Source organism: Lithobates pipiens, unplaced genomic scaffold (assembly GCF_037356315.1).
Source record: "Lithobates pipiens isolate NorthernLeopardFrog02 unplaced genomic scaffold, aLitPip1_a1.2 Scaffold_19, whole genome shotgun sequence".
NCBI lineage: Eukaryota > Metazoa > Chordata > Amphibia > Anura > Ranidae > Lithobates > Lithobates pipiens.
In genome coordinates, this window is record NW_027507764.1 from 438,422,414 (window position 1) to 438,450,109 (window position 27,696).

The following is a 27,696-nucleotide window of genomic DNA, read 5'->3' on the forward strand; positions in this document are numbered from 1 at the left end:
ATATAAATATCCAGCAACTTAAACAAACGAAAATATCTATTTTGAATCAACTTTTCCCACAAAATAATAAACACAGAACTAGAAAACCGATTTTACCTTCCAGTCTAGAGATGGTTCCTTTACAAAAACATCCATAGTGCTAATGAGGAGATCAGGATTTGTTCGATAGGCTCGTAAAGCATGTATCATGACTGAATCAAATAATCCAGTTTCCTTCATAGGCAACAACAGGTTTACAATCTGGTGGGTCAGGCGGAATGGCATCAACTCAGGAACAGGCAAAAACTAAGAAAAGATCACAGTAAGTCATTAACACACAACACCTCGTATCAGATACTGACCATGTAATGGTCACTGCAGGTACTCCAAGTGCTCCAGTTGTACAAATTTCTGAATTGAAAGACCACCCAGAAAACGCCAAGGAAATAACAAAGAAATATGAACTGGTGGTCACACAATAATACTCCTGAAAAGAATAGTGATCACCAGAGGTTTGCGTCTAAATACAACTTTGAACAATATCTTGAATATACATTTGGTTGGTTTTCTGTTACCTGAGTAGCAGTGCCAAAGGCATGACCAAAGTCAATGCCAATCATTCCCCCAGTCTCCATATTGACCATAAAATTGTTCAGGTGGCGATCTCCTATGCCAAGTATCCAGTGACTGATACACAGCAAAGCATGTGAGCGGGCGAAGTGGGATCGCAGAGTGAGAAAAGCTTCAGGAGTCATGCTCATCTTTACAAATGCCCGTCTAGAATACAGAAAGTAAGGACAATTTATATAGAATCCCCGCTAAAACATATACCTATATATCTATCCTCTTCTACAATGTAATATGTTTGTTTGGAAACACACTTTAAAATCAAACTGTTGAAATGCTATTACAGTTATGCAAGTGACATCATCAGTTAGCATAAGCTATCAGTATATTAGCTTTATAACAAATATGTGTGAGAGTTCAACACAGTATGGGAGAACAATAACATTTATAACCCACCCCAAAGTTTAGCTGAAGCACAGTCTACTAACCTTAAAAGGTCTCTGGGAACCAGACTCTCTCTTTCTCTGAAAGACTTCTCTGTGAAGGAACGATCAGGATTTCTATAAATCAAGCAAAAATTAGGACCTATCACTTCACAAATCCAGTATAAAGTAATTATTGCCAAATAAATGAAAAAAAAAAAAAAAAAAGATGTACAACAATACATGATAATATTAAGATGCAAATATATCTTAATAGTCACATGATTCCTGGAGGTATCCCATGATTTGTTTCTTTTTTTTTTCTTTTTTTTTTTAAAGAAAATTTTATTAAAGTTTATTCAAATACAAGAGAATAAACATAAGTACAGACAAATCTCTTCCAAATGTAAACAACGGGAGATCGTTAGTGAAAAAAAAAAAAAAAAAAAACGGTTCAACACAGCCATATTTATCACAAACTGGTAATTTTGTGTAGTCCGGACCAAGTGTAAATGTAATTTCTTAGAGATAAGACTCGGTTAAAGGAACTGTATTAAGGAAGGTTAGGAGACGTTGCTAACTTAGCAATACAATGCTGAGTCAAGGAGTTTGCATTCAGTTACGCTCTCAAACAAATACAAGATACCCCCTGATCCATGCGCCCATGATTTGTTTCTAACCTTTTAGTAAACATAGACATGGATCTGACAGCTACAAAAAAAAAAAGAAAACTTAACTATTTATGTGCTCACATGTAAAAATATTAAAATAGTAGTTATCTATTCACTTACTTGTATGTATTAAGATGTTTCACAAGGTTCCCATCTTTGTCCTTTTTGTCCAGCCAGACTCTGTAATGGAGGTCCGGGCTAAATTTTCTGCAGGTAAATAATACCATGTGTTAAACAACTGGAATATTAAAGTTTTAGCAGATATTCCACTCAAAGTACAACTCCATGCAACAAGTGTTTTTAAAAGCATTTATAAGCACCATAGCCAAATTCCCTTTCTAAATGTATACCTGTTTGGGAGATTTCCATCACATGTTGTCCTGTTATCACTGAACAGAATTTCACAGGAAATATCCCCAAGGGGGATAGGATGTTTGTTAAATACATGATAAACTGACCAAAATACATTTGTTTACAAAATTAATCCAGAATCTATTTATCTCACAATCACAGTTTTGCAACGTTAAGCATACAAAATATCTTCAATTTTAATATGTAAAGCACAAAAAGAAAAAACAATGGGTAGCATTTTTAGGGCACCAGTCAAGAAATAATCACTATAATAAGGATTCATATTTTTTTTATTTTTTTTAACCACTTCACTTTCACCTCCTTCCTGCCCAGACAAATTTTCAGCTTTCAGAGCTGTCCCCATTTAAACAATAATTGTGCAGTCATGTAACACTGTACCCATATGAACGTTTTATCATTTTTTTCACACAAATAGCGCTTTTGTTTGGTGGTATTTAAAGCAGAGTTCTGTTAAAAAAAAAAAAAAAAAATTAAAAGTCAAATACTGCAGCTGCTGACTTGTAATAGTCTGGCACTTACCAGTCCCAGGGTCCAGCAATGCGGGGGAACAAAGTCCCACTCGTCTCCTCTCTGCGGCGCGGGCATTGTAAGTGTGGGCACCTAGCTGTGGCTTCATAGCGAGGCACTCACTGCGCATGCGCGAGACGCACCGCCCACCATGACTGACCGGGCAATCATCTGGGACCTGTGACAAGTCCCATATGATTGCCCAGAGGGAGGGGGGAGAGGTGAACTCCCTTCCGGTGCAGCAGTGTGCCGGGAGGAAGCGGGAGCTGGGACCCCCATTTCTGGGTGGAACTCCACTTTAATCACCACTGGGCTTTTTATTTTTTTGCTAAAGAAACAAAAAAAAGAACGAAAATCCTGAAAAAATAAACTGTTTTCTTCATTTGTTATAAAATTTAAATAAATAATTGTTCCTCATGAATTTAGGCCAAAATGTATTTAGCGAAATAAAGTGAAAATAACCAAAATCATTGTATATTATTTAGTCTATAGTTAAAGTGGTCGTATAGCTTTTTTTTTTTTTTATCTTTATCTACAGGTAAGCCTATATGGCCATGGGCGTCCGCAGCAGGGGGCAAGGGGGGTCAAGTGCCCCCCCCTGGAATCCCCAAGGTGTTGCAGCCGCCGCCATACTGCATTTTTTTTACTGAGTCCGCAGGCGGCTGCATCCTCCGCTCTCTCCTCTGGAACACAGCGCTGGATAGCTCTGTGTTCGGCAGCCGCTCTGTAACACGGCCCCGCCCCCCAGACCAGCTTGTGTGGTGGTAGAGTGAATCAACGTTCCGCCTATCACACAAGCCGGTCTGGGGAGGTAGGGCCGTGTTACAGAGCGGCCCCTGAACACAGAGCCAGCCAGCGCTGTGATCGAGAGGAGTAGATGCCCATCTGCACAGCCCGCCCTGTGTGCCACAGTGCCTGGATAGGAGGATCGAGGGGGGGCTGCAGTGCTCTCCTCCACCACCACACTCTCCTGCCCCCCCCCCCGTGCTCTCCTCCACCACCACACTCTCCTGCCCCCCCCCCCCCCAGTGCTCTCCTCCACCACCACTCTCTTCTGCCCCCCCAGTGCTCTCCTCCACCACCACTCTCTTCTGCCCCCCCCCCCAGTGCTCTCCTCCACCACTACTCTCTTCTGCCCCCCCCAGTGCTCTCCTCCACCACCACACTCTCCTGCCCCCCCAGTGCTCTCCTCCACCACCACACTCTCCTGCCCCCCCCCCCCAGTGCTCTCCTCCACCACCACACTCTCCTGCCCCCCCCCACCACACTCTCCTGCCCCCCCCAGTGCTCTCCTCCACCACCACACTCTCCTGACCCCCGTGCTCTCCTCCACCACCACACTCTCCTGCCCCCCCTGTGTTCTCCTCCACCACCACACTCTCCTGCCCCCCCAGTGCTCTCCTCCACCACCACACTCTCCTGCCCCCCCCCCCTGTGCTCTCCTCCATCACCCCAATCTCCTGCCCCCCCAGTGCTCTCTTCCATCACCACACTCTCCTGCCCCCCCCCACAGTTCTCTCCTCCCCTGTTCTTGCTGCCCTCCCTGCTCTCCAGCTCTCCCCATCCTTCTCTAGCCACCATCCCAGTGCTCTCCCCCCTGTTCCTCCCCCCAGTGCTCTCCCCCCCTAGTGCTCTCCCCCCGACCCCCCCAGTGCTCTCCACTCCGCCCAGTGCTCCCCCCCTGTTCTCCCCCCACAGTGCTCTCCCCCCCCAGTCCTCTCCCCCCGTTCTCCTCCCCAGTGCTCTCCCCCCTGTTCTTTCCCCCCAGTGCTCTCCACTCCCTCCAGTGCTCTCCTCCCCTGTTCTCCCCCCCCAGTGCTCTCCCCCCAGTGCTCTCCCCCTTTTCTTTCCTCCCCCAGTGCTCTCCCCTCAGTGCTCTCCACTCCCCCAGTGCTCTCCCCCCTGTTCTTTCTCCCCCCCAGTGCTCTTCAGCTCTCCCCATCACTCCCCAGCCCCCACCCCAATGCTCTCCAGCCCCCCCATTCTCCCCACCCCTGTTCTTTCTGGCCCCCTCGTGCTCTCCAGCCCCCCCCCCCCCCCCCAGTGCTCTCTACCCTCTGTGCTCTCCACCCCTGTTCTTTTTGGCTCCCCCAGCATTCTCCACTCCCCACCCCTGTACTCTTCACTCCCCCTGCATTTTGCCCCCACCCATGTGCTCTCCACCCCCCATAGTGCTCTCCAGTCCCCCGTGCTTTCCACCCCTGTTCTTTCTGGCCCCCACTGGTGCTCTCCACTCCCCCCTGCTCTTTGTACCCCCCCAGTACTCTCCAGCCCTCGTGTTCTCCCTCCTGTTTTTCTGCCCCCCCAGTGCTCTTCACCACCCCACACTCTTAGCCCCCCAGTGCTCTCAGCCCACCGTGCTCTCTACCCCTGTTCTTTTTGGCCCCCCCAGTGCTCTCAAGTTCCCCCCCAGCGCTCTCCGCTCCCCACCCCTGTGATCTCCACTCCCCCTGAATTTTGCCCCCACCCATGTGCTCTCCACCCCCCATAGTGCTCTCCAGTCCCCCATACTTTCCACCCCTGTTCTTTCTGGCCCCCACTGGTGCTCTCAAGCTCCCCCCAATTGCTCTCCACTCCCCCCTGCTCTTTGTACCCCCCCAGTACTCTCCAGCCCCCGTGCTCTCCACCCCTGTTTTTCTGTCCCCCCCAGTGCTCTTCACCACCCCACACTTTTAGCCCCCCCAGTGCTCTCAGCCTACCGTGCTCTCTACCCCTGTTCTTATTGCCCCCCCCCGGTGCTCTCAAGTCCCCCCCCCAGCGCTCTCCACTCCCCACCCCTGTGATCTCCACTCCCCCTCGCTCTTTGCCCCCACCCCCGCCAGTACTCTTTGCTCCCCCTTCTCTCCAACTCCCACCCAGTGCTCTCCACTTCCCCAGGACCAGAGAGCAGGCTGACTGGGGATGGAAAATGAGGAAGGCTGAAGGTGCAGGTGGCCAGGGACCACTTCATCTCACAGCAGACAGATCCTCTGGAAGGAGCACCCCATCATAAAATGAGAACAGACCCTGCCTGCTGCTGGCCTTCATGGATATCCTGCTGGCATGCAAGGTACCGAACCAAGCATCAACAACACGCCTTCCCACAGACAGGGACTGCAGACTGGGACATGGGGCACAGGAGGGGCTGCAATGGTGGGCACAGTGAGACTGCATTCAAGGCACAGTAAAGCTGCATTTGGTGGGCACAGTGAGGCTGCATTTGATGGACACAGTGAGGCTGCATTTGATGGGCACAGTGAGGCTGCATTTGGTGGGCACAGTGAGGCTGCATTTGGTGGGCACAGTGAGGCTGCATTTGGTGGGCACAGTGAGGCTTCATTGAGCTCTTGCATCAAGTCTGCAGTCTCTGACCATCTCCTGTAGCATGTCTGCAGTCTCTGAGGGAGTCTGGAGAGGAGTCAAGAGTGGGAGCACCGCCGGGATGGGGGTCATGGGAGAAGTCAGACTTGTGTAGACTGTGGACAGGAGACTATAGGATAAAACCAGAGCCACCAAGCTGGAGCCGACTGACTGAGCCCTGCACAGTGCACCTGAGAGGAGGTCAGTGAAAGCACCGTCAGGCCAGTCGGGGGTCGCTGATGTAAGGGGGAGTGAATACGATAATGTAAGGGGCACTGATATAAAGGGTTTCCTCCTTATATTAGTAACCCACCCCCCTTACCTTAGAGTATTCTTTCTGCAGAAGGTGGTCCCCCCCACGTTCTGAGTTTCTGGGGTCACCCTTGATGATTGATCACTTACCACTATTAACCGGAATTTGAATATATATATATATATATATATATATATATATATATATATATATATATATATATATATAAAGCAAGCCCTATGTGATTTCATATCTATATCTAATACTCTATTCATCAAATGTGCTTTAAAATGTATGGTTTTCCCTTTCATGAACAAGAAAATAATGACGTTACGCTGTTGGGCTGGTATAATAATGCTGTGAGGCTGGTATGAAATTTTTTCCAGGGCTGTTTTTTTTAAAGCATGGGCGTCCGCAAGGTTCCTCAGGCGGCTGCGTACCAGGCCCATATAGCCTAGAGATGTAAGAATGTACATCGTTTTACATTGCAATACATCTGTTGTTGCCATATTTTTATCTTGATGAAAACAGCCTATACAGTGACAGTATGAGATCAAAATATGGCCACAACAGATGTATTGCAATGTAAAAAGATGTACATTCTCTAGGCTATATGGGCCTGGAACACAGCCGCCAGAGTAACTTCCAATACAAAGTGAAGATGAATTATCTGTTATATAACACAAATGTATTACCAGTGGAAAGATTTTCATGAGATTGTCGAAAAGGGGCGGAGCATAAGAGGCCTTAAAATGATGCCCCCCCCCCCTGGAAAAAGTTCTGCGGACGCCCATGTATATGGCTTATCTGTAGGTAACATTAATATCTAAACCTGTATGTTCAAACCCACTTACATGACACTCTTCCCGCATACACAAGTAAATGGTCTAGAGATCTGAATATGGAGATCTCCCCGGCACAGTGGACTACCTCGTTTACACCCACACATAAATCATCCAGGTCCGGGTTCACACAAGAGAAGAACTACAAATTGTTGTCAAGATGGTACAGGGTTCCGGTCTCGGTACACAGGATGTTCCCATCAATCACAAATATGTGTTGGCGATGTCACGGAGAGCAAGGATCCTACATCCATATATGGTGGGATTGTGATAAGGTTCGTCCATTTTGGGATAACATTTTTGAGATATATAATGATGTATATCAGACTTCGTTGCCTCCTTCGCCTTTGTCTGCTCTCCTATCCATCCTCCCAGGAACGATCCAATCTCAGAGATGTGGTCTTTTAAGATTTTTCCTCTCGGCAGCTCGCCATGCCATTTCCTTATACTGGAAGAAGGACTCCATCCCCCCTATTTTCAAGTGGGTGGATATCCTTAATGACAGGAATTGCAGGCGAAGGCGGAAGACACTTATGATAAGTTCACCCTGTTGTGGTCCCTTTGGCGTCACCATTCCAAGTCTGAACTGTTTCTTAATAATCTTAGGATCTAGCAAGCAGGCCTACCGCCACTTTTGAATGGAGGTTGGCGTCGCTGGGGTGACCACAAGAGGCCTTTAGAGATGGGGTTTACTTGAATCTACCCCTAAGCCCGACCTCTACAGTGGATTTTATACCAACAACTGAGAATATCCTACATATAAACCTATCCGATAAATGCATTTGCTGTGCTTCTCCCCCCCCCCCCTTTTGTTGTCTTTTTCTGTTCTCTCATTTTTATATTCTCCCTTACCCCCCTGTATTGATACTCTGGCTACCCCCCTATATATGACAGAACGATGGATGGCAATTATACCTGGGCGGTGTCCGAATGACGATGACACTACGCAGGGAAACGAAGGTTCATAGCCATGCAAAGAAATGTTCCTAGCCATTAAAGCCGTCCGCAATTGCACTCCTATGCACTTGGCACTAAGGAAGGGACGCCTTAGCTCCCTCATCCCCTTCCCTGCCCCACCCTCACCCTCTTTACTCCCCTGTACCCCCCTTTTTTATTTTATTTACCGCCTCCCCCCCTCCCCCCGTTTTATTTTTTTCTTGTTCTTACCAATGTGCCTATCTTGATGTTAATGGTGGCATACATATTGTGGTTACCTGTTTTCATGTTTGTTATTTCATATTACCTGGCATATAATAAAAATATATTCAACCCTAAACCTGTATGGTTTAGGAGATATTCACTATGCTAGCAGCCGCTCACAACAGCGTCACATGTGCTGTAAATGCCCGCTTGAAGGTCCAGCAGATGCTGCTGGACCTTGCCAGGAAAAAGACTTCTGCATGCATGCATGCACGGGAGTGATGTCATTGCGGCTCCGACCACTCACAGCGCAAACCGCAAACCCAAAAGACGCTGAGAGCAAAATTCCAGCTCCTTCGACCTGGTCCAGGATTTAGATACCAACTCCTCATTCTAAGGTAAGTATTACATAATGAGCTAGCTCATTATGCCTTTGCCTTACAGTTTTTTCTTTTTTTTTTCCTGCGGGTATACAACTGCTTTAATATTTTGGATATTACATTAACCACTTCAATACCGGGCTATAGTCATATTATGTGCGCAGATGGGATCTCCCATCCTGGGTGGGCGTCATGACGTCCTCGGTATCTTGTCGCTCTTACTTTTTGCTATAATAAATATCCCCAAAAATATATAAAAAAAACATTTGTTTTCATCAGTTTAGGCCGATACGTATTCTTCTACATATTTTTTGTTAAAAACAAAATTGCAATAAGTGTTTATTGATTGGTTTGCGCAAAAGTTATAGCGTCTACAAAATAGGGGATAGTGTTATGGTATTTTTATTAATATATTTTTTTTTACTAGTAATGGCGGCGATCAGCGATTTTTATTGTGACTTGGACATTATGGCGGACACTTTTGACACATTTTTGGGACCATTGGCATTAATAGAGCGATCAGTGCGATTAAAAATGCATTGATTACTTTAAAATGGCACTGGCAGCGAAGGCGTTAACACTAGGGGGCAGTGTAGGGGTTAAGTATGACCTAATATGTGGGTTTTTTTTTTACTGTAGGGGGCGTGGCTTGGCATGTAATGTCACTGATTGTCATTCGCTAAGACAGGGAACAGATAATCAGTAACAAGCTCACTAGGAAGCACAGGGAGAGGTTTGTTTACACTTACACACCTCCCCCCCCCCCCGTTCTTCAGCTCTGTGACCCAATCGCAGGGACACCGGCGGCGATCAAGTTCCACGGTCATGGAGCTCAGAATCGGGTCGCGAGTGTGCCACGCGTGCCACCCACGGCTGGGCTCTTAAAGGGCAATGTACCTGTACGTGCTTGTGCCCAGCTTTGCCATTCTGCCGATGTATATCGGCGTGAGGCGGTCCTTAACCACTTGCCGACCGCCGCACGACGATGTACGTCCATTTTTTGAAGAGGGATATCTCGGTAACGGCAGCAGCTGCTGCCACAACCGAGATATCCATCTCTTCAGGCGGCGGTCGGCTGTACGATAACGGTGGTCTCCGTGGCGGATTCGCCGCGAGATCACCGCTATCGGCGGCGGGAGAGGTGCCACCCCCCCTCCTGCCGCCCTCCCGCACCTTCCGCCGCTTACCGGAGCCGTCGGTAGCGGCGGAGGCGATCGGGTCCTTCAGTCAGCTGTGCATAGAGACAAGTGAGGCTAAGATGGCCCCCACTCGTCTCTATACCATAGGAGGGCGGAAGCGACGTCAAAACGTCACTTCTGCCCATACCTCTTAAAGCTATATTTTTTTTTTTAAATGTCAATTTTTTTTTTTTTTTTTTTTTTTTTTTTTTTTTTTGCATTTTAGCCCAAATATGAGATCTGAGGACCTTTTGACCCCAGATCTCATATTTAAGAGGACCTGTCATGCTTTTTTCTATTACAAGGGATGTTTACATTCCTTGTAATAGGAATAAAAGTGATCCATTTTATTTTTATTTTTTTTAAAAGTGTAAAAATAAATAAAATAAATTAAAATAAATAAGAAAAAAAAAAAAATTGTTTTAAAACACCCCGTTACGACGAGCTTGCGCACAGAAGCGAGCGCATACGTGAGTAGCGCCCGCATATGAAAACGGTGGTCAAACCACATATGTGAGGTATCGCTGCGATCGGTAGAGCGAGAGCAATAATTCTAGCCCTAGACCTCCTCTAACGCAAAAAATGCAACCTGTAGAATTTTTAAAATGTCGCTTATGGAGATTTTTGAGGCTAAAAGTTTGACGCCATTCCACGAGCGGGCGCAATTTTGAAGCGTGACATGTTGGGTATCAATTTACTCGGCATACCATTATCTTTCACAGTATAAAAAAAAATTGGGCTAATTTTACTGTTGTCTTATTTTTTTATTCAAAAAAGTGAATTTTTTCCAAAAAAAGTGCGCTTCTAAGACCGCTGCGCAAATACGGTGTGAAAAAAAGTATTTCAATGACCGCCATTTTATTCTCTAGGGTGTTAGAAAAAAAACAATATAAAATGTTTGGGGGTTCTAAGTAATTTTCTAGCAAAAAAAAACAATTTTAAACATGGAAACACCAAGTCCGAAAAAGAGGCCTGGTCCTTAAGTGGTTAAGTGGTTAAAGTACACACTAACACACACTGATTGTCCCCTTCCCCCCAATAAAGAGTACCTTTCATCACCCATCAAAGTACCTGTCACCACCCATCAAAGTACCCGAGTACCTGTCACAGCCCATCTGTGTACCCGAGTATCTGTCACAGACCATCTGTGTACCCGAGTATCTGTCACAGCCCATCTGTGTACCCGAGTATCTGTCACAGCCCATCTGAGTACCTGTCACCACCCACCAAAGTACCTGAGTACCTGTTACAGCCCATCTGAGTACCCAAGTACCTGTCACAGCCCATCTGAGTACCTGTCACAGCCCATCTGAGTACCTGTCACAGTATATCTGAGTACCTGCCCTAGTTCATTTGAATACCCAAATACCTGTCACAGTCACACAAGTACCTATCACAGCCCATCGGAGTACCTGTCACAGTATACCGGAGTACCTGTCATAGTATACCCGAGTACCTGTCATAGTTCATTAGAATACCCGAGTACCTGTCATAGTTCATTAGAATACCCGAGTACCTGTCATAGTTCATTAGAATACCCGAGTACCTGTCATAGTTCATTAGAATACCCGAGTACCTGTCATAGTTCATTAGAATACCCGAGTACCGGTCATAGTTCATTAGAATACCCGAGTACCGGTCACAGTTCATCAGAGTACCGGTCACAGTTCATCAGAGTACCGGTCACAGTTCATCAGAGTACCGGTCACAGTTCATCAGAGTACCGGTCACAGTTCATCAGAGTACCGGTCACAGTTCATCAGAGTACCGGTCACAGTTCATCAGAGTACCGGTCACAGTTCATCAGAGTACCGGTCACAGTTCATCAGAGTACCGGTCACAGTTCATCAGAGTACCGGTCACAGTTCATCAGAGTACCGGTCACAGTTCATCAGAGTACCGGTCACAGTTCATCAGAGTACCGGTCACAGTTCATCAGAGTACCGGTCACAGTTCATCAGAGTACCGGTCACAGTTCATCAGAGTACCGGTCACAGTTCATCAGAGTACAGGTCACAGTTCATCAGAGTACAGGTCACAGTTCATCAGAGTACCTGTCACAGTTCATCAGAGTACCTGTCACAGTTCATCAGAGTACCTGTCACTGTTCATCAGAGTACCTGTCACTGTTCATCAGAGTACCTGTCACTGTTCATCTGAGTACCTGTCGCGGTTCATCTGAGTACCTGTCGCGGTTCATCTGAGTACCTGTCGCGGTTCATCAGAGTACCTGTCACGGTTCATCACAGTACCTATCACGGTTCATCACAGTACCTGTCACGGTTCATCACAGTACCTGTCACGGTTCATCTGAGTACCTGTCACAGTTCATCTGAGTACCTGTCACAGTTCACCTGAGTACCTGTCACAGTCCATCTGAGTACCTGTCACAGTTCATCTGAGTACCTGTCACAGTCCATCTGAGTACCCGAATATCTGTCACAGTTCACCTGAGTACCCGAGTACCTGTCACAGTTCATCTGAGTACCTGTCACAGTCCATCTGAGTACCTGTCACAGTTCATCTGAGTACCTGTCACAGTCCATCTGAGTACCTGTCACAGTCCATCTGAGTACCTGTCACAGTCCATCTGAGTACCTGTCACAGTCCATCTGAGTACCTGTCACAGTCCATCTGAGTACCCGAATATCTGTGACAGTTCACCTGAGTACGTGAGTACCTGTCACAGTTCATCTGAGTACACAAGTACCTGTCACAGTTCATCTGAGTACACAAGTACCAGTCACAGTTCATCTGAGTACACAAGTACCAGTCACCAGGCCATCGGAGTACCCGAGTACCTGTCACCAGGCCATCGGAGTACCCGAGTACCTGTCACCAGGCCATCGGAGTACCCGAGTACCTGTCACCAGGCCATCGGAGTACCCGAGTACCTGTCACCAGGCCATCGGAGTACCCGAGTACCTGTCACCAGGCCATCGGAGTACCCGAGTACCTGTCACCAGGCCATCGGAGTACCCGAGTACCTGTCACCAGGCCATCGGAGTACCCGAGTACCTGTCACCAGGCCATCAGAGTACCCGAGTACCTGCCACCAGAGTACCCGAGTACCTGCCACCAGGCCATCAGAGTACCCGAGTACCTGCCACCAGGCCATCAGAGTACCTGCCACCAGGCCATCAGAGTACCTGCCACCAGGCCATCAGAGTACCCGAGTATCTATCTCCAGCCAATCAGAGTACCCAAGTACCTGTCACCAGGCCATCAGAGTACCCGACTATCTATCTCCAGCCGATCAGAGTACCCAAGTACCTGTGCCCAGCCCAGAGTACCCGAGTACTTGTCCCCAGCCAAAAAGAGTACCTGAGTACCTATCTGCAGCCCATGCCTCATAGAATATACGTTGAGGTGTTTGCTTTCCAAAATGGGGTAATTGTGTGGGTAATTTCAATGTCCTGATGCTCTACAACCTTCAAAAGTGTGATGGGTAGGAATGAAATGAGATGTGCACTTTAATCTCCTAGAACGCCATACTCAGGACGAGTAGCAGAATGTGTTTTGGGGTGTATTTTTTTGCTATATACATGCTATGTGTTAGAAATATCTTATAAATTGACAACTTTGTGTAAAAAAATAAAATATATATATTTTTTTTTTCTTTCCACGTTTTCTGAAGACTTGTATAAAAAAATTAACCATTCAAAAGACTCATTATGCCTCATAGAATAGAGGTTGGGGTTTTTGCTTTCCAAAATTGGGTAATTTTGTGGGCAATTTCACTGACCTGGTGCTCCAGGGCCTTCAAAATTGTAATAGGTCGTTAGGAAATTAGAGGTGTAATTTATGCTCCTAGAAAACCTTTTTAGAAGAAAGAACGAAAATGTTGCGACTTTAAATGAGACGTGGACCAGGTAAGGTCAATTGCCTCCATCCCTATCTAATTGAAACAAACAGGAGGACTGGGGGCTGGGACTTTAAATGAAGCATGCAGGTGTAAAATGTTTAAATTTATTGGAAGTCAGTGATAAGTTACATGAGGGTAATCATGAGTACACCAAGAAAACCAATATATTTTGTTCAAAGTATAAACATACAGCAATGACAATTAACCATTAATACAAATCACATATGACAGGCGATCATTGAGTAAATAAAACATATAGTTGGCATAAAAAACATGGCATATAATAGCTCTATGCATTTTGTGGATTCATCCACTCTTCAAGAGCATGCACATGGAAAACTGAAGGCTGTAGTATAATAGTATATATAGAATATATGTAAGGGGGCGTGGCTTGGAGCTTAACTCGAATGGACGCTGACTAGCTGAGCTCCGCCAGACCGCGACACAAAAATACCCTTCCAACCACACTAAGCGAGCGATGGGCAAGCGGGATAGGTTGCTAAACTGTTCAGGACAACAGCGCTCCTTTTCCACACCCGGAACCCGCAGCATCCCGGAGATATTTGAGCTCCAAACCCAGAGAACCAGAGGCTGCTCTGCCAACAAAATGGCGCTGAGGAGACACGAGGCGGAACACAGTGAAGACTCTATGTCAGCTTCAGAGGACATGGTAAGGGACCCAGACTATGCCGATCACCCCCTGAGGTTCTCAGAAATGAAAAAAATAGCCGCTGACATTAGAAGCACCATGTCATCGGCAATCACTGATCTCAGAGTGGACTTTCTAGCACTAGCAGACAGGCTGTCCCATACAGAGAGAGCGGAAGCTAAACGTGACCGAGCAGTAGAAAGACTGTCCTCCACTGTCTCATCTCACGACAGTCACTTGATCCAAATGAACAGGCACCTAGAAGACCTCGACAATCTGGGACGCAGGCAGAATATCAGGGTGAGGAGGATCCCTGAAAAGGTTGAGCCGGCCAAGATCAAGCATGCACTGCAGGCAGTGTTTAACGGACTGCTTGATAGGCCCAAAGACACAAAAATTGATTTTGTGCGAGCTCACAGGGCATTGGCGCAGAAAACCAAATGACAGTACACCTCTAAGGGACATTATATGCTATCTATCAAGCTTTCCACTGAATGAAGAAATCCTGGGAAAAGTGAGGAAAAGTGATCAAATCCTCTTTAATGAGCACGCTATAGCTTTGTACCAAGACCTGTCACACATAACCCTGAAACAGGCGAGCGTTGTGCCCCATGATCACTGCACTAATGGAAAAGGGCATCCCATATCGCTGGCACTTCCCATTTGCATTAAATGCCACATTTATGGGCAAACAGCACTACTTAAGAATGCTGGAGGACATACCAAGCTTTTGTGACCAGCTGCAACTCCCACTAATCGATGTTCCGGAGTGGTACAAAGAATTTTGATCTCCTTCACAGGATGTCTCCCCACCCCCACAGTCGTCACCCTCAAAACCATTCTCTACTAAGAAACCCAAATCTGACAAATACCCGGGGTCAAACATGGGTAAATCCCCTCATCCAACTAAGGGAACCTGGTCACTAGCTCAAACGTAAGTGAAACGAGCGTCTTTGACATGACTCTCTTACCAGGCTGGGAAACCATTCCCCCTTATGTGTCACCACATGACAGTGAATTTGAGCACAACCTTTACCCACTGCACACGAGAAAATCCCCACAGCAGAGGGGATGTTTATTGACTGCTCTTCACCATATATAAATGAATCCGGCAAGTGACTTTATCTGGTGAGGAAAAGATGGATGTCGTCTATGCAACCGGAACACATAACCAGGTGTAAAATTATTTTTGCAGACTGAGCCGCCTAACCCAGGGAAACTCTTTTATCTGGTCTGCCATCCTGTGACAAAAGACTGGCGACTTACAGGACTATTTTGCAAGTATGCATAAACCACAACACCTAGTTTCGTTCAAGGATGACTGGAATTCTGATGCCTTAACATAGAACACCTTCTAGTGGCATGATTTGGAACTGCATACAAGAAACTTTAACTTGGATGCTAACTGAGCTATACCACTTTTATGCAGGAACATCCGGACCAACCAAGTTGGCCAGACATAGGGTTTTATTTCCAGGTGTCATGAACAGGCCCCTCTTGACATTTATATTTACACCTGAATTGACATTTTTTTTCTGATCCCAAGGGCTTATTCAGGTGTTGAATCATACAGAATTTCAGTATGGCACAGGAAAAGGATAAAACAGTTTGGGGTAATCCTGTCTGAGCCTCAAAAAATATGGGGGCGAGGCGCGCCTGCCTGCCTGTTATTTTTTGCCCAGTTGAAGGTTCACACGCGAGCTATGCCCCGGTGGGTGTGCATACGGCTGAAAACAACTGTAAATAAACTTTGTGCCACTTACTAAAATACTGTGTGATACAAAATAATGAATAATCTGTGAATCAGAACTAACTGAGTGAACTCTTAAAGCTGCTCCCTAAAAACAAGAAATCCATAGTGAAAAAAAACTTGTTGCGCTGAAAATATGGTAATAATAGGGGCGCTGAAATATAAACCTTACTTACAAAAAGTGTATAACTTAATAATTATATGCGACTAAAGTGATAAACAACCTGTCACCATACAATAATAATCATATGACAATTGCAAAAAGCTAGTAAATAGTAAAGTCCCAATAGAATAATAGAGAACAACATATATCCAAAGTCCATACAGTGATTCATCTAAGAAATTTGTGATAAACTACATCCATTTGCCAGAAAATACTGAAATCTTCTAAAAAATTGTGAAACGTCCCTTCACCAAGATTTGGACATGGACAACACCCAACCGTGAAGATACAGTTGTCTTCTTACCAGATGGTGTTGACTACTTTAATTAAAAAGATAGTCAGCTGAGCTTGTGCAGGTAAATCCCTGCTCACATGGAATAAGATCGGTCTCTATGGAAAAAACCTTCCTCCTCATAGACTCAGACGGGGCATAAAAAAGGAGAGCAAACGATATCCATAGTATAACACCGTTTTAATTAAAACAAAAATTTAAAAACATAAAGCCAAATGGCTGCTTACATTTCTCAGTGCCCGACCTGGCACTGGGGCTGTTCGCTTAAACAAATCGTTTTGTGGTAAGTTCGTAGTTCCTCGTTGTGTACGGCGTGCGTTCCACCGAATGCGGCCGACAACCAAAACGTCCGGAACTGTGCGTATACGAACGTGACCAGGTACCGCCTCGACGTACGTTTCGTTTTCACGTCCTCAGGAAGCGTACCTAGTCACAGGGTCAATGTTCTTTATAGTGTGCCGATCGATCGTAAAGACCAATAGGATACACCAAATTTTGTGTGCAGCCTCAGTCCCACTCAAGGCCTAATGGATAATCCATTGTTCACAAAACATAACTTGCTTACATAAAGCCAATTGCTATTCATACTATATCAGAGGGAAGAGGGAACCATAGATTACAAAAATTACAAAAACTAATATTAATTAGATATCTCATCAATTAGTTCTCATTCATTGCCAAAAAAAAAAAAAGAGGGGGTTTACCTTCTCGTGATTAACATGGTTGGCCTCTAGATGTCAGTCTTCAGGCGAAAATATCTTATGCCACTGATTAAGCTAATAATTGCTTTTAAAATAGATGTTTAATTGCACATTCCTTAATTCTGTTGATACTATTCCCCCAAAAATGTATTAGTAACCCTCACAGTTTGGCCTTCATATATTTCTTAAATTCTTTTAAGAATTATGAAAACCCTCCATGTTCACCATCAATAATCTCTTTTTTATCCAATTTATGATCTCTATATTTTTAATTACTTTCAAATGTTCCTCCTATATGTGTATTATTAACTAAAATGTGTTAATCTTGTCTATAAATATATGGAAACCTATCCTCTATAATGAGACGGATTCGATTCCAAAAAGAAACGCTCTGGATCAAAAAAAAAAAAAAAAACGGCCTCAATCATTTGACAAAAAACAATTTAGGTCGAGCTCTATGTTCATTCCCAAGGGCTGCATTGTTTTTAATTTATATATCCATTTTGTTTCATTCTTTGATATTTCTCTTTTCATGTGTGTCCCTCTCCAATGTTTTGAAATCTTATCAATCCCATAAAATTTACAAAGAGAAGGGTCGCTTTCATGATGTGATTTGAAATGTTTTGACACGCTGTGATTGGGAAAACCTTTCTTAATATTTGTGAGATGTTCATCGATTCTAATTTTTAACTGTCTGGTGGTTCGGCCTACATACTGTATTGAGCATGGGCATTCTATCACATAGGTGACGTGATCCGAATTGCATGTGATTAGTGGTTTGATTTTATACTCCATTTTCGTAACTTCCTCGTTACTATGTTCGGCTGTGAACTTCAAGCTGTAGTGATTACCATTCATCTGATTCAAAAATTATTTAAAGCTATCCAAAGTACCTTTCCAAAAAAAGAATCACATCATCGATGTATCTTTTGTAAAAAATAAGGGATTTATTCATGTTTTTATAGATAGTTTCTGATTCCCATCTATTCAAAACAATGTTGGCTACACTGGGAGCATAACGTGCTCCCATGGCCACTCCTGCTATCTGATTATAATAATCATTATTAGCCCAGAAAAAATTATTACTCATTGCGAGATCAAGGCCTTAAATTAAATAATTTATCTGAACCTTCTTGAGTTTGGATTCTTTTGTTAGTGCCCACTTTATTGCTGTAAGTGCATCCTTATGTTGGATATTGGTGTATAGGGACTCAATGTCCACTGTAATCATGATGGTGTCTTCTGTTGCTACTAAATCCTGTAGAAGCACTAACAGGTCTCTACTGTCTTTCAAATATGAAGGACTTTTAGTCACTAGTGGTTTAAAAAAACATCTAGATATTCCCCTAGTCTTGCAAACAGAGATCCCATCCCACTTACTATTGGTCGACCTGGTGGGCACTCTTTATTTTTATGTATTTTTGGTAATATATACATTACTGGAATTTTTGGAGCATATGGTATAAGGTAATCAGCTTCCTTTTGATTTAAAATGTCTTTATATAGGCCCTCTGTTACCCAATTTGTGAGTTGTATTTTTAATTTTGAAGTAGGATCTCCTTTTAATTTGTTATAAGTATTTGAATCATTTAATAGTCGTCCCATCTCCTGGTAATAGTATTCACGAGATAATATCACCAGACCCCCCCCCCTTATCTGCTGCTCGTACCACTATCTGTTTTCCTCTATCATTTTTATACCTTCCCAAATAGTTTTATTTTTAGCATGTCTTTTAATTTCTAAATTCCTCACTTCATGCTGCACCATATTTTTAAAAACTTCTATATGGTGATGCATTCCTTTGTTAGGATTGAACACAGCATTGTTTTTTTAACCCACTATGTACATATAAGGGCTCTGTAGTGGGAATATTTGTTTTTTTATATTTGGGTTTGCAAAATATTTTTTTAATATTGAGTTTCCTCACATATTTCTCGATGTCAACAAATAATTCAAACTTGTCCACATCTTTGTTCGGTGCATATTTTAAACCTTGATTTAATACTTCTAATTCTTTCTCTGAGAGCTCAACTCCTGCCAGATTAAAAATACCCTCATTTATTTGTCTCTCTTTCTTTCTCCCGCCTCCTCTCTTTCCTTGTTTTCTATAAATTCTTGTGGAGGGTGGGGGGTAGTAGGTGGAATACGATACGGCCCTTTCCATCCTCTCCATTCCCCCCCCCCCGGTGTTGGTTTTGATAGGGCCCAGGCCTCCCCCTAAAATTACCTCTAAAGGAGCCTCTAGGGCAGTGATGGCGAACCTTGGCACCCCAGATGTTTTGGAACTACATTTCCCATGATGCTCCTGCACTCTACAGTGTAGCTGAGCATCATGGGAAATGTAGTTCCAAAACATCTGGGGTGCCAAGGTTCGCCATCACTGCTCTAGGGGGTCTCGGGGGATATTGATTCCTCGGACGTTTCACAATTTTTTAGAAGATTTCAGTATTTTCTGGCAAATGGATGTAGACGGAGTTTATCACAAATTTCTTAGATGAATCACTGTATGGACTTTGGATATATGTTGTTCTCTATTATTCAATTGGGACTTTACTATTTACTAGCTTTTTGCAATTGTCATATGATTATTATTGTATGGTGACAGGTTGTTTATCACTTTAGTCGCATATGATTATTAAGTTATACACTTTTTGTAAGTAAGGTTTATATTTCAGCGCCCCTATTACCATATTTTCATGCCCTGGTGGGTACCCACCAAGTAGCAAACTGTTCCCGGCCAGGATAAAATTAATTAATTTTGAGAGACACCCTATTAGGGTGTAGTTAACAGGCCACTACATATAGAAAGTTCTCAAACCTCTCATAGATAGAGATCCTTAAATTGCTTGAACTTATGGTTATGCTAGCTAGTTATAGCTTTGTTGTTAAATAACTGTTCCGAAAGATTTAATTTGAATCTTAGATTGTTAGTTGTGACCATCACATTTGTTCAAATACAATTTTCATGTTCATATCTTTGTACATGTTACTACCCTCTTGGCTGGAAGGGGTACATGACTAACTCATTTCATATTTAAATTTTCTGAGTCATGGGAGGCTTACTTCAGTTATCTTAGTGTGACTGATTGCTTACACACAAGTATTTAGATATACTTTTATTTAGACCATTCCTGTGGTGCCATCCTCCCACTGCACTCAATAGTGAATTTATGTTTGGCGTGGACCAAGCAGGAATTCACCTCCTCTCTCTCCTAATCTAGACAATAGGAGACATTTTACCTACATACTTCCATAAGGTGACACTCCACCTGAGCGTTACTGAAAAATGTATTTTCTGCGCTTTTCTATCCTTTCCCTATCTTCTCTCTACCCCGTTCTTTGGTAAATAAGCTACTTACACCTGGTCTGTAGCGGAGACGGATAATAGTATTTACTGAACTAGCCATGTCTTACTCTGAACTTGGTAACCATTCTTTTGTGATTTCTCATAACGTCAGCGGCCTGAACACACTGGGGAATCTTATCTCGTTGCTCAGGGAGCTCTGCAAGACGAGGCCATCAGTGGTATTTCTCCAAGAAACCCATATTCAAGACAGGTACAGTACCCAGATTATATGACAAGCACTACCCTAATGCCTTCCACGCAACAAATGCCATAAACAAATCAAAGGGAGTCTCCATCTTACTACATAAAACCGCTGACATTGCTATTGCCCAACAACTAGCAGATACTGAAGGAAGATGCATATTTCTTAAGGGGCATTGGGCGGGAACGCCAATCACATTGGCAAATGTTTATTTCCCTAACACTGCACAAGTCACTTTCTGCTAATGTATGATTGATGAGCTGAAGAGCTTTGCATCTGGCTGTGTTGTGCTTGGGGGCGACTTCAATTTAGCATTGGACCCCTTGCAGGACACGTCCGATGGCAAATCTAGCCTACCATACAACAAATGCGCAAAATCAAAACGCTTTTAGCCTCACTTACCTTAATTGACACTTGGCGCTTAACCAATCCCGCAGGTAGGGACTATACATACTTCTCAGCCCTACACATCAAATTTACACGTATAGATTACGTATTAATTTCCCAAAGGGACATGCCCCTTGTGAAATCAGTCAAAATCGGTGTGGGGACCCTAACGGACCACGCACCCATATCTTTGCAACTTCAAAGAATAAACAAAAAATATGGCTCCCATCCATGGAGGTTGAACCCCTCACTGCTCACTGACAATGCTAATACAAGTAAGATATCAGAAACAATCAAATTAAACTTTAAAGAAAATGCTACAGATGAGCTGCCACCTCTAACAGTTTGGGCAGCCCATAAATGCGTGGTGCGGAGGGACTTCATGCGGATAGGCACAGAAAAAAAAAAGCAAGGGAAAAAGAACTCAATGACCTCATACAGGCCGTAAGCGCATTAGAAAGAAAACACAAGCAATCCTTAGCAATAGACACATCAGCGACCTTACTGGACTTAAGGAAAAATTTGCAAACCATACTGAATCTTAAAGCTCAAAGAATTATTTGCTTACCGAAAGGGTTCTTCTACAAGCACAGCGATAAGACCGGAAAATTCCTAGTGAAAGCACTCAAAGACGCATTACTATCGACAAATATTTGAGAAATTAAAATGAGTACTAATCAGATAACACAAGACACATCAAAGATTGCACACAGATTTCAAGAATATTACACCAACTTATACAATTTTCCATGCACACATAAATCCAGAGACCTATTGGGGACGAATACAGGAATTATTCATAAGTTCCTCACCGACAGTGGCCTCTAATAGATAGAGATCCTCAAAGACCCACAAGAGATACAGGAGGACTTCTTGAGAGCCCACGTTAAAGTAATACCCAAACCTAACAAAGACTCCCAAGACTGTGACAATTATAGACCAATATCATTACTAAACGTTGACCTGAAACTGTACACTAAAATTCTAGCGAACAGATTATGACCTTTACAAACTCATAGGACCTGAACAAGGCTTCATGCCTGGCAGAGAGGCAAAAGACAATGTGATCAAAGCCCTAAATCTCATACACAAGTCCCAAACAGGAGACTTTGAAGGCATGCTCCTTTCAACAGATGCAGAGAAGGCCTTTGACCGAGTGCTGTGGGACTTCTTACTCGCCACCTGCTCCCATATAGGACTGAAAGTACTCATGTTATCATGGATTAAGACTATATATCACAACCTGACAGTGCAAATCAAAGTCAATGGGACATTATCAGATAAAGTGATGATACATAACCAGACAAGACAGGGGTGCCCCCTTTCTCCCCTGCTGTTTATACTCACATTAGAACCACTGATACGCAGGGTAAATGTGTCAACCTCTATACACGGCTTCCATGTAGGAGACAAAACATATAAATGCGCAGCCTATGCCGATGATCTATTATTTTTCCTATCCCAGCCACATATGATTATGCCCAACTTATGCAACATATTTATGCACTACAGTTATGTATTGAATTTCAAGATCCACTACAAAAAATCAGAAGCCCTGAACTTAACACTATGAGAGAACACACAAAAAGACACACAACAAAACTTCAAGTTTAGATAGGAACCCTGCTCACTTTAATACTTAGGAGTCTATTTGACCCCTAACTTAGACTCGATATACACTCAAAACATCCTACAGCTCATACAAAACATAAAGAAGGATCTTGAGAGATGGTTGCTTAAACATTTCTCCTGGTTTGGTAGAGCAGCCATTATTATGATGACGATCTTGCCTAGAATCTTGTATTATTTCCAAACCCTACCTATCCTAACACCCACAAATTTCTTCAGCACGCTAAATGCTTTACTTAGAAACCTTTTATGGGCATCCAAAAAAAAACACATATAAGTTTAACACTACTCACCAGAGACAAACACAATGGGGGAATGGTATTTCCCAACCTTAAAAATTATTGCATGGCTATGCACCTTACCAGAATTGTAGACTGGACCTGTCATGCAAACAAGAACGACTGGGTAGCTTTAAAAAACAGTGTTGACAATGTATCAATGTCACACTCGCCATGGCTAAAACAACATCCTCTTATAAGGATGACTCTTAAAACCCTACAGACAGTGATCCAAACAACAGGCCTGACCACCTCCCCTAGCCTGTTAACGCCAATAACGGCTAACCCTGATTTTTCCACCCGGCATGAATGCACTAGCTCAGCATTTCACATATAGAAACTCACCACTATTAGCGGTACAATGCCTTGCAAACAAAAAATTTATAAATCAATCACAAGCTTACAAGAGGAATTAGACACACACCATCCTTAGACCACTGGTCATACCGACAAATACATGACTACATCATGAGCCCACAGAGACAAACATTTTGCAAGACCTTTATCGTCATTTGAGACTATCTGCTTCTTGGCTAACTAACTGTAAACTGTAATAGCTGCTGTATACTGGATTACAGTTAGAAACTCAGAGGGAGTGCTGTCCTCCCATACTTGTAAGCAATGTCTTCCAGGAAGAGAGGAACAGGGAGCAAGACCAATAGAGGGTTAAGAGTACGGAGGCCAGCCGGTCAGGCTGGCGTCCATTGTGATCACTGTTCAATGTAGAGGTAGGAACGATTTCCGGGCCGAAGTGCCGGGGACCTCAGCCACCAGAGCAGGGAGTCCCTGATTGGCTGGCTCAACACGAATCTGCCGATCCAGGGATAATTGAGATTATCCAGGTGACTTACTACCAGTTTTGATATATGGGGTTTGTCCAAATAAATTAAATATGATTTTTTTAGTGGAATGGCGATTCCAGAGTGCTAGACTTTATTGGACTATTTGGTCATTCTGACTAGATGTCTTTATATTTGATTTTTATATTTTCATATTTTGGATCACTCAGTTGTTTCCCGGGTATCTTATAAGTGCCGGTAGACATCTGTTTGTGTTCCTTTTTGGTTAATTTATGGATACATTTAAATTTCTGTATCCATTTGTTTTAGGTTCAGCTTTATTAGAGATAACTCTGATGGGGTTATATCAGTACAGGCAAGTCAAATGCCTTTCTGTTCTGCACCGCTTTGATTTGCCTACTATGTATAATTTCTACCTGAAGTAGGTATAATCTAGCTGAGGTTTTAAGTATATATATATATATATATATATATATATATATATATATATATATATATATATATATATATATATATATATAAAATGTTGTTTATATTATTTGAGTAGTGATAGGTTTGAGTTTGAGCTTCTTTTCCCATATTCAAGATGGCAGAGGTGTAGCTTAAGGATCTCAGACTGAGGCTTAGATCGCTTGTGTTGTTATTTAAGTGGTGCGTCAGAATGTTGCCTGTTTCCCACGACCACGTCTTTGGAGTGACAAAACGCGTAGGGAGGAGTGACGTTCTGACGTCACCACGTGCTACACTACGGGCAGTAGTTGTGGGTCGGACAGCTCTTGTTTACTTTATGGCCACTGTGATATCCGGATAATGTGAGTGTTCACTTGTATGTTTTTTTAATAAAACTATAAAAAGGTTTTTTATGCTATGCGAAGCATTCCTTCCTCTTTTATATATTTGAAATGGCTTATTGTTGCCTGATACCCACGGCTGCAAGTGAAGTGATCATATTTCCTGCCATCTTGTGTAACAACTCGGGCAATTATTATCGTGCTTCTGGGTCCCATTTAATAGGGACCTAAAGTTCTGGTAAGTGGCCAAAGAGTGGATTGGTGGTGGTACTTGCTACATTTCACAGCACTTTTTTCTGAAAGGGTGTGTGTTGGAATCTACCACAGAGACTCTGCTGACACTTATTGCATGCACTTTTCAAGTCGGAAATTGGACACTTTATATGAACTATAAGTTGGTCAGACTTGTTAAGAATATATATATTTTTTTCCACAAATATTTGTTCACAAATTCATTTATTTAATTATTTAGAAGTAATTTATTAATGTGAAGTTTTTCATGTTGATTTAAATTCTTTATCATTATGGATTATGTTTTTATGATATTAGGTATTAATTTGTATGTTGATATAGAAATTAACATATATTTTCTATATTATACTGTATGAAATCTGGGTTTTTAATTATCAATTATTTATTTTTAACACTATCAAGGTGTGGGTGATTATAAATTTGGATTAATTTGAGTCAATATTTAAAATAATTTATTTTACAAGTATTAGTGCGGCTTTTTTGTATAAGGATTTGCATTCAGAATTCTGAGGTGGAAGATGCTCTCAGTAGGAGATCGCCTACGATCGTGATCCTGCGTTGTCGCAACAACACCAAAATTGGAACCAATACCTTGGTAAAGACTCGGGGTGATGATGCCACGCCAAAGGGGAGAGCCTTCCCCCAACTGCAAATCGCAGAAACCTGAGATGCCTGAGGCATATGGGTATGTGCAGGTACGCATCCTGGATGTCCAAAGACACCAGGGAGTCCCCTTGATGGAGTGCAGCGACTACTGAGCGAACTGATTCCATTCTGAACCTCTGTACTATTACAAAGCAATTGAGGGCTTCCAGGTCCAAGATTGAACATAGCCCTTCCTTTTTGGGGGGCTAGAAACAGATTGGAGTAGAACCCCTGGAACCTTTCCAACTCCGGAACAGGCACTATCATCCCGCGGCTAAACAGGTCACTTACCGCTCAGACTAGAGCCTCCTGGTGAGCCAGGAGTAAGGGTATGCTGGAGGGGAAGAATCTGTTTGGTGGCCAAGAGAGGAACTCTATCATGTAGCCAGAGGAAATCAGTTTGCAGACCCATTGGTCAGATAGCCGAGAGGCCCACCAGGCTGCAAACACCCGAAGGTGAACCCCCACCTGTGTGAAGGGTGGGGGCAAACCTTGATGTGGTAGCACTTTTGCTTGCAGGCTTGCGGTTCCAGGGATGCTTTTGTCCCTCAGAGGTCATCCTGCCGGATTGGGATCGTTTAGCCGAAGTCCCGGATAGACTAAAAAGCCACTTTTGAGCGGAAAATGAGGGCCCTTGTCTGCGGCGTGGCTCCTTAGTCTCCCTGGCCTGTGGGAGCAAGGTACTCTTCCCACCTGTGACATTCTTAATAATGTCATCAAATGAGGCTCCGAAGAGACGCTCACCAAGGAAGGATAGGTCCGTCAAGGCCTTTTTCGGATGCCTGGTCCGCAGACCAGTATTTTAGCCAAATCAGGCGCCTCAGCACCACTGCCGACACTGAATCCCTGGATAACAGAGGAAACGTATCCAGAGCCATGTTCCAAACGTACTTACAACCGTGCACTAACTGGTCTGCTAGTTCCATGCAGACGGGAGTAGCCTGCTGCTTCTTCATTTTGCGGTGCAAAAGTTTTGCCCTTCAGTAAGTGTCTGCGACACAAGTCCTGTGGTCAGTAGTGGTCATATTGCTGACCCCCAACCGTAAATAAGGAACGGGCCTTGGTTCCTGCCCCTGGGGCCCTAGAACACAAGAACCTTTTCTACTGGGATCGTGGTTACTTTCATTTAACCTGGATACTGGGGGGTCCATGACCGGAGGTGCCGACCTTTACTTAGGAAGGCTCTCCTCAAGGGGGTAACGTACAGCCATGTGTTTGGGACTTAAAAAGGTCTGTTGTGGTCGCCCCAATTCCTGTAAATGAATTTAATCTGCTGTGTCCTGAATTTTCAGGGTATCACGCACAGCTGTGATAAGTGCTCCAACAAGCGCTTCTTCACACGCGCACCTGGACGGGGACCCATCCTCATCCACAGCAGGGGTCACCAGCCTCAGCGGGGCCCAAGTCTTCATCAGAACTCCCCCCGGAGGATGGGGGGGCAGGGGCCATTTTCTACTGCCCTTGCGCCCACGCACCACCTCCAGCTTGGCAATGAACGTGTTAAGGACCGCCGACAAGCGTCCAGAGGCACTGCACTGTCTGCAGGCAAACCGGTTGCAATTGCCTGGATTTCGGGGAAAGAAACACCAGTTTTCTTAAGCCATGCTGACCCCCCTACCCTGTCTGCCACCTGTTGGGGACTTAGGACAGTGATGGGACCCTCCTAACTGCTGCAGGTTGAGGGGCCCCCACCGCAGGACAAACCACCCAGACCGAGTTCTGTGCTGTCCAGCTAGGTGTACCTGTGTCCCGTGTCAGCTCCCAGATGCTTGTGAGAGAAAAACGTACTGTGCTGAGCCTCAGGGAACAGTGCTGATCATGAAAAACTTGTTTATGCTACAACAAAATGGCTGCTGACCATGCTTCTCCCTGGTCACAACAAAAATGGCTGCCGAGCACTGTATACAGAGAGGGACAGTGAAAAATAGGCAGAGGAAATGGCGGAAAACAACACTACAGCGATCAGCAGACACAGACCTCCAGACACCCAGGGGAGAGACAACAGACATCCAGGGCAGTCACCCAGCGCAGCCCCCCACCCAAGGTGAGAGCCCCCCCCCCCCAGGGGGCCCCTGCCCATGTGGCACATGCACCGCTCAGCAGCCCATTCAGCATCCCCCACGGGGGGGGGGGGGGGGTAATTGGGACAGGAGGAGAGGGAGGTGAGGGACTCCTGAATCGACTTCCCAGGGAATGCCCAGCTGCTCAGCCCCACTGAGTTAGTGAGAGCTGTACTTACCAGTCCTGGCAAACTGGTTAAACATTCCATCACAGACCCACTCTCCGATCAGCTGGC

At 44.2% G+C, this 27,696-nt stretch overlaps 1 protein-coding gene across 4 annotated transcripts in view; it reads right to left on the reverse strand.

Moving 5' to 3' along the window:
- Nucleotides 1–27,696, reverse strand: part of PRKDC (protein kinase, DNA-activated, catalytic subunit) — a 794,135-nt gene that overhangs the window by 47,010 nt on the left and 719,429 nt on the right. For 3 of the 4 annotated variants that reach the window (XM_077492661.1, XM_077492662.1, XM_077492660.1), the window contains exons 81-84: nucleotides 1,760–1,846; nucleotides 1,035–1,106; nucleotides 555–756; nucleotides 97–285 (exon numbers count right to left, since the gene is read on the reverse strand). In XM_077492661.1, the coding sequence (XP_077348787.1) occupies nucleotides 97–285; nucleotides 555–756; nucleotides 1,035–1,106; nucleotides 1,760–1,846 (550 nt within the window). Of the gene's footprint in view, nucleotides 1–96; nucleotides 286–554; nucleotides 757–1,034; nucleotides 1,107–1,759; nucleotides 1,847–27,696 lie in introns of those variants that run through there. The other variant, XR_013277654.1, reaches the window with a different exon arrangement.